This window comes from Convolutriloba macropyga, chromosome 11, assembly GCF_964194025.1.
Source record: "Convolutriloba macropyga chromosome 11, txConMacr16.3, whole genome shotgun sequence".
Classification (NCBI taxonomy): Eukaryota; Metazoa; Xenacoelomorpha; order Acoela; family Convolutidae; genus Convolutriloba; species Convolutriloba macropyga.
The window spans coordinates 32147376-32155433 of record NC_134478.1 but is presented as its reverse complement, the minus strand read 5'-3'; the positions used below and the strand labels follow the sequence as shown (position 1 = coordinate 32155433).

General features: G+C 38.4%; 1 protein-coding gene across 1 annotated transcript; it reads right to left on the bottom strand.

Annotated features, from left to right (window-relative positions):
* Positions 1 to 201: 201 nt before the first annotated feature.
* Positions 202 to 1173, bottom strand: LOC142349103 (uncharacterized). The gene has a single exon (XM_075400515.1). The coding sequence runs from the start codon at positions 1171 to 1173 to the stop codon at positions 202 to 204; it is 972 nt and encodes a 323-aa protein (XP_075256630.1).
* Positions 1174 to 8058: the final 6885 nt, after the last annotated feature.

Genomic DNA, 8058 nt, shown 5'->3' with positions numbered 1-8058 from the left:
ACTTTTAGGGAAGTTAAGGACTTGGGGAAGTTAAAATTCTCTTTTCGTTTTGTATTTTCACAGCGTTGTTACTTCTTCATGATTGTTTGAGCTCGATTGTTTGAGCTTGTGTGAATTGAATATTTGATACGCTGACTTTGGACACAATGATTATGGAAATTTAAAACCAATACGTCGTTTGAAATTTAAAATTTAATGGTTTCAAGTATTGTGTAAAACTTTAGCTAATTTGACTGCTGGTCTGTTCAGCACTCCAGTTGATGTCTTGATTTCGAAGGATCGTGCTCGTCCGTCCAATCCATTATGGCATTTCGCAATTCGACCCATTGGCCAAATACCTCTCGGAGTGAACTCATGCAAGAGCCAGACTAAATCGCCTTCTTTCAATTGTTCTGATTCTGTTCTCCACTTTGGTTGGCTGATAAGATCTGACGTGTATTCCTTTTGCAAACGTTTCCAAAAATGATCCAGTAATGTTTGTGTGTAAGAGAACTCCTTTTTACTAAATGTTCGGCTGGTTGATGTCAACGGTGCTAAAGGGCTGTAAGGGCGTCTTAATAAGAAATGATTAGGGGTTAGTGCTTCTTCATCGTTTGTGTCTGAGGAGACATATGTAATTGGTCTGGAGTTGAGAAGTCCTTCAGTCTCGGCTACAATTGTCTCAAAAACTTCGGCTTTCAATTGTTGGCTGCCTAAAATTATGAGCAAAGTGCGTTTGGCAGGATGAATTAGCCTTTCCCATATCCCGCCGAAGTGAGGGGCTAGAGGTGGATTCATTTTCCATGTAATATTTTGCTGCTGTAACTGGGACTTGATGTAGTCGTTGTCAATACTGATTTTGCTCAGATCCAACATCTTTTTTGCGGATGTGAAGTTTGATTCATTGTCAGAAATGATTAGTTCGGGATACCCTCGTCGCGATACAAATCGTCTTATGGCTAGTAGGCAACTATCTGTGTACAATGTCTGACAAACCTCCAGATGCACAGCTCTAGTGACAAGACAGGTGAAAAGACATACATATTGTTTTTCCAATTTGCGATTTCGGTGCTCGACGTAAAAGGGTCCGAAAAAGTCTAAGCCAACATTTAGAAAAGGATATTGTTTTTCTGCTTCTGCGTATCGGAAACTGGAGAGGTCAGCCATGAGGGGGTAATATTTTGTGCTCTCCATCGTCGGCAAATGAAGCATGTTTTGCTTAGTTGTTTCAAAAATCGTCTTAGTCCTATGATAATGAAATCTTGCCGCAGGTGTGCACGGACAAACTCTTTTCCAAGATGTCTACAGTCGTTGTGGGCTTGTTCAATTATTAGTTTAGTAATACTATTCTTACTGTCAAGTATAGTTGGATGTTTTTGGTTGTAGGGTATTTTAGCGTGCTTTAATCTGCCTCTTGCTCGTATTAATGCATCTTTGTCCAGGAAGGGGGTGAATTGCATTAACTTGTCCCGTTTGTCTAGTTCTTTTCCTCGTTCAAGGTATCTTATGCTATCAGAAAAAGTTTTATGCTGTGATTGTCCTAATAGATGGCGTCTTGCGTCTTCATAACTGTTGGTGACTGGTCGTTTTCGGAAGATATTGACTGCTTTCATTACTGTTTCGGTTCGTCGCATAAGTTTATTCCAACTAGAGAAATCATCAGTGTCAATAACTGTGCTTGAAGTTTCTGTACCTAAAACGTTTGTCGCTGTAAATTGCTGGTCTCTTTTGAAATTTGGAACTGGATTTTCTAGAAGAAATTTTGGTGCTGACAGCCATTTTTCTTTCAAGTCTGTTAAAGAAAGTCCTCTTGTTCCGTGATCTGCAGGGTTAATTTTACCGGGTACCAAATTACATTGTTCTGACTTAGAGTTTGCTAAAATTTTTGCGATTCTATTTGCTACAAAAACTTTTCGGTGTTTCGTTGATTTAATCCAACCTAATGTGGCCATACTGTCAGTCCAGAATTAAATTTTGTCAAAATGTGCTGTCATTTCGCTTCGAACGAAAGAAGCAAGTTCTGCTCCCATAGCTGCTGCTTCTAGTTCTAACTTTGGGATGGTTGTTGTTTTAATGAGTGCAACTCTTGCTTTGCTAACAACATATTGAGTTGTTATTTCTTCTGCGCTGCTTGATCTGATATATATTGTCGTTGCTATTGCTGTACTTGATGCATCGCAAAACATGTGAAGTTCATGCTTAGCATCTGTGTTGGGGATCAGACATCTGCTAATAGAAATTTCTGGCATCATATTCGTCGACCCATTGCTGTAAGTCGTGTTGGAACTCTCTTGGAATCTGATTATTCCAGTTGTTACCTTGTTTCACTTTTGATTGAAGAATTTATCGTACTCTAATGGAGAACGGCGTGATGATTCCAAGGGGATCGAACAATCATGCGGCGAGTGAGAGTAATTGACGTTGTTGCATTCTTTTGACATCCAGTTTTAAGTCTGGTCTTTTGAAGATGAAAATATCTTCCTTTGCATTCCGCATTTGTCCTAAAATACGTTGCTCTATCGCTGTGTCTGCATTTTCTCCAGTTATTTTCATGACGGTGTTTGGGTCGTTACTAAAAAACTTTGTAAGCTTAAAGCCACCTTTCTGTAACGTATCCTTTACTTCTGTTGCTGTGATTGCTGCGGTTTCGGTTGTCTTAAAACTTTGAAGGTTATCATCCATGTAGAAATTGTTTCTTATCGCTGAGTAGGCTTCAGGATTACTTAATTTGTTATCTTCTGCACATCTGTGGAGTATGTATATTGCACATGAAGGGGAACAGGTTGCACCGAATATTAGTCTCTTGTACTTGAAAATTTTTTCTTCTCCATCTTTGTTCCACAAAAATCTTAGTGCGTCTTGGTCTTCTGTTCTTATGGCAACTTGCATGAACATCGCTTCGATATCGCCGGTTACTGCAATCTTGTACTGCCGAAATCTCAGAAGAAGTCCAACAAGGTTGCATAGTGGATCTGGTCCGGTCAAAAGAGCTTTGTTAAGTGAATGTCCTTTGTATACCGATGCTGCATTTGTGACTCGTCTTACCTTTTTTTCATTTTATGTTCAACGGGGTGGTGTGGAAGATACCAAAGTTGTGAATTCATGAAGTTGGGTTGACGTTGTGTCTCCTCAACAAATCGTTTTTCAATGTCTGCTTCGATGGTTTCGTTGTAACAAAAAAATAGGTCTGGTTCCTGTTGAAGTCGGTTTTCAAGTGACTGTAATTGTGCTTTGGCAAGAAAGTAATTGTTTGGTAGCTTAGTGTCATCTTTCCAAGGTAGTCCGATCTCATAACGAGAACCGTTGTGGCATGTCGTCCTTTTTAGTGTTTCAAGAGCTTTCCTGTCATCTGCTGTCAGTGTCTTTTTTCCGCTCACTAAATTTTTTCCCTCCATTGTCCAAAACATTTGAAGCATGTCGTTCTCTATATCCTGTTCTGAGTTTTTTATTCTGTTGTAAAGCGTGAAGTTGTAATTGATTTCTTGTTTATTACTGGTTGGCATGTATTTCTGTGGTATTGGTCCTGTAAAGGTCCATCCAAGCTGTGTCAAGACTCCGTATGGGGTTCCTGGTGGTCCTGTTGAGAATTTGAGTGGTACTGTTGCTATGAAGGCATCCGCTCCGATTAAAACTCCTATTCTGTTATCTCGTATTTTTGGAAATGTTATGTTGTTAAGATGATCATAGTCGGCGCAGATAGAGTTCAACATCTCAACAGGTACATTCGGCATTTGAAAGTCAGATGCTGACGTGGCGTACACCGGTAGGTTGAAAAGAGGTCGGGTGCTGTTGAGTGATCCAATTCCCAGAAGGACTTCAGTTGATGTAATGATGTGTTCTCCGTAAAGTGAAGAAATTGGTACTGCAATGTGATCTGTGTTTTTTATTCCGAGTGCTTTTGCCATTGAGTTTGTTATTTGTGTGTTGTCGCTCCCGCTATCCAAAAGAGCATATGTTTCTATTGATACGTCTTCTGTGTAAAGGATAACCGGAATGGCTTGAAGTTGAACTTGAGGTCGTATCCACGAACTGATTTTGTTGTTGCTGCTTGTGTGATTTTGTGGTCGTGGGTTGCTGTTGTTGTTGTTAAAGTTTTGTTGCCTTTGATTTTGTGTGTCTGTTTCATTATGAGAATGTCCGGTGTTCTGTTGTCGTGAATTTGTATTTAGCATGAAGTTGTTCGGATTGTTGTAATTTCTTTTTAAGGTGCTTCCATTGTTGTTGTTGAAATTGTAATTCTGATTGAAACGGTTAGTGTTATTGTTTTGACCAAAAGCATTACGTGTATTGTTGTTATGATTGTAACCAACCACTCTTCCATAGTTGAATCTATGTGGTTGAAACTGTGATCTGTTTGCGGTTATCTGTGTTTGGTGTCCGTTGTTTTGTTCACCACGATTGTTGTGATAATTGTTTGCAGAATGGTATTGAACCTGGTTGTGTGTTTGTTGTTGATATTGTTGCTGTTGGTTGCTTTGCTGTTGCTGGGTTGGTGAAAATGTCTGTGAACTGTTGAGTTGTTTCTGTGAAATGTTGAGTGATGAAATCCGTTGCAGTTTTCAATGCGACATCGGTAATGACTGTTGCACTGTCCTTTTGGTGTTCGGTGAGGCAATTTGGGCAAATTTTCAGTTGTCTTACTATTTGTTGTCTTTCGTTAAAGTCTTTATTGAGGAATTGGTTGCATTTTCCTAGGTTGTGACTGTATCCACATAGAGGACATCTTTTGTTACTTTGCTGTTGGGAGAGTCTGTTTGATCTTCTAGATGAACTGTTTTCTTGATTGGTTGGTCTTTGTGATGTTGACAAATCTGCGCAAGCTTCTGCGTAATTATCGATCCAGTCCTTAAAATGTATTAAATTAGGTTGAACAATAGCTTGCCTCAGGACGTATTCGTTCCATCTGATTATCATTGTTGGCGCAAGTTTATCTTTTGCAATCTTAAGGACAACTGAAGATTGAAGATCGGATGTGAAATTGTGAAGTATAAACGTTGGAACCAATTGTCTAAGAAACGCTGCAAAAGATACAAAACTTTCGTGGTTATTAATGGTCGGTCTGAGCCAGTGTTCCAACTTATCAAGGAAAGCTGCTGTAACATGCTGTGGTTTCCCGAATCGTTTTTGTAATTCTTGCATTGCTTCCTTATAAAACTCTCCGTTGTATGAGTATCCAATAATGCTATCTTTGGCTCTGTATGTGAGGGCATTTTGAAGATATGTCATCCGTTGGGCATCTGTCAGTGTTATATTGTCATGTATTGTGGCTTTGAAAAAAACTAAGCCAGTCGTGCCATCTTAATGGATCTCCGCTGAAGGATTTGAGTTGAGTTTTCGGAAAATTAATGCTGGAAGTGACAGGTTGTTGTTGTGCTTTTCGTGGCACGAAAGGGTTTTCTGTTGTCTGTGTATGTTGAAACTGTCTGTCTGGTTGTTGGCCAGTTCTGTTGATGTAATTTGGTAGTCTTTGGTCTTGTGCGTTGAGATTAAAATTGCAAAGATTGTTGTTCGTTTCTGGGATTAGGTTGTTGACGGGTTTTCTGCTCAATTCTCTGTCATTTGATTGGTTACTTCTATTGATTTTGTTCGCATCTTGAATAAAAATCGATGTTTTGAAGAAATTGCTGTTCTTGATTTTGAACATGTACGTCAATATTTGAAGGACCTTGACCTTGAGTCTCCTGAAATTGGGTATTTGTTGAGGCGAGGTTAACAACATGGATCTTGTCTATTTTTCTTTCTCTTTTTCTGCCTCCTTGTCTTTCTGGTTGTAGTTCATAATGCGTTGTGTTACTGCTTAGTCTGATGTTGTCGATTTGTTGATGATCGTCGATTTCATCGTCTGTTGATTGTAGATAATTACTGTCGTTGTCTGTTGTCTGTTGATTTATTCTGTGTGAAGGCGTGATTTCATTTGATGATTGTTTCCTGTTGAAAGGCTGTAAGTTTTGTCTTGATTGTTGCTGATGTGGCTGTGTTTTCTTTAGTGTTTTCCGTTGGTCTGGAATGTTAGTGTCAAATGTCTGATTTGAACTGCAATCAGATTCTGTACTTACATCTGATTGGTGTATTTTTGTTTCCTTTTAGCGTGTTTATAGAATTTGGGTTTGTCGTTTGATGTAATGGTACCAACATCGCGTCTTATGGTGATTGGTCCGATGTTTTGCTCTTTGTAGTTAACTTCAATTGTTTCTCGGGATTTTGTCGAGTTCTCATCACCTTTGCCTTTTCCTTGCTCTGCTCTTATGTGATGGTCACCATTATTGTTTGGAAAACTTGCTATCATCTTTGACGAAGTGCATTCTGTTGACTCATCGTTCAGCTGTAATGTTCTCTCGCGGATTTGTGTGAAGTTGGTTTTTGGATCAGTGCGTCTCTGTTTTTGACTGTACCCAAAATGTCTCAGAGGAAACTCAATATAGGATTTTTGGTTATACTTGTTACTGTATTTGTTGTCTGCCATTGACGTTGTATCCCCTCCTCCCATTGACGTTGTATCTGAATTGATACCGTTCCCTATCAATTGATTACTTTGTTCTATGTCATCGTCATCTTTCTGTCCATGTTGGGGATTTCTGCTGCGTTGTTGTTGTTTTTCTTAAGCGGCGAGAGTAGTTATTTCGTCTGTGCTGCTCTCTGCTTTTGATTTGTTTCTCAAGTTGTATGTCTTTTGTTGTCGATTGTAATAGGGTTTATGGGTTGTTGAGGGTTCGTCATTTTGACTGTTATTTTGCTGTGGTTGCGCTCTTCTTTGGCGCTCTGGCAAATGGCTGTCGGAGTCTGTAGTAACTTCTCTTGAATGGTCTTTGCGATATTTTCCACTTCAAGATAACTAGACTTCGTTCTACCGATTTCTCCATTATTTCTTTCAATTCATTTTGTGTGAGGTTGTATTTAAAAAGGTCGTCGCTGAGTTTGTCTAACTGCAGCTTTTGTTGAGAAAGAGACTCATAGGACAAATTAATGCCCTCTGAACTTTCCTCTTGAATCATTGCCTCAAGATAGTTGACATTGACTGTCCATTCTGCTTCTCTCCTCTGCAGCTGTTGTTGTAAAACCTTTTTCTTATTATTGGCGCTTGGCATTTTTATACAGGTGATTATTGCAACAGTTCTGAACTTGGTTCTTGTTTGATCTATCAGTTTGTCAGTTTTGGTTTTTGTTAAGTTTTTTGTAACTGCTGAATAAATCAAGTTTTATCAAAAGCAACTTCAATGGACACGCGTAAGAGTATTCAGTTTGTTTGCTGCTGTAAAACAGCTGCTCTGGACGCTTGTTTTGTTGTCCTGTTAAAGTGTTGAGGGTGTTATTGTTCTGGGGCAGGACGATATGATTGCTTTTATACGAAAGGTACAGATTTAAGTGTTTTACCTTTTCGATACAAAACTCCTTTGTTCTGAATTTTGAGCAAAAAAGAAATCAGACCTGGTTTTTTAATGAAGTGAAGTGTGGTGTGGTCTGATTTTCTTTTAACCTAAACTTTGTTGGGTCTGTTGAACTTTGCAGAGAGTCAAAGAACGTCAAATTTTTTACGAAAAAATAATATCAAAATGTGTTTGTTATCGCTTTTGATGCTGACCGTTATTTTTTGACGTTTAAATCTTTTCTGCAACGAACAACCTAAATCCGAAGTTTCTTTTTTCTCTATTGCTGTGTTCTTTCTTGCTTTACATTCTTTTTGAATCGAAAAATCGGAAACTTAATTATTAACTACGATAAAAACAAATTGTGAGTGTTGTTCTATTTTTTTTAATGTGTGTATATGTGTATGAACACTATCTACTCCAGAGTTGAAAACAATGTACACGCTTCCTAATAACTAAAAAACGTCACTGAACGCTAATCTCATCTAGGAATGTGGAATATTCTGTTGTAAAACGAAAAGTGCAAAGCTTGTTTTTTTTGTTTTTTCCTCAAGAGGAGCGTGGACAACCTTTTCTTATATTAGATACCAGGTCTATAAATATGATATTAGTATATAAATATGATATTACTAGGTATTTTATAGGTATACAATTATATAAACGCTACTTCGGATGAAGACCCTTCGATTTTTTTTGTTAACTTTGTTCTTTGTTA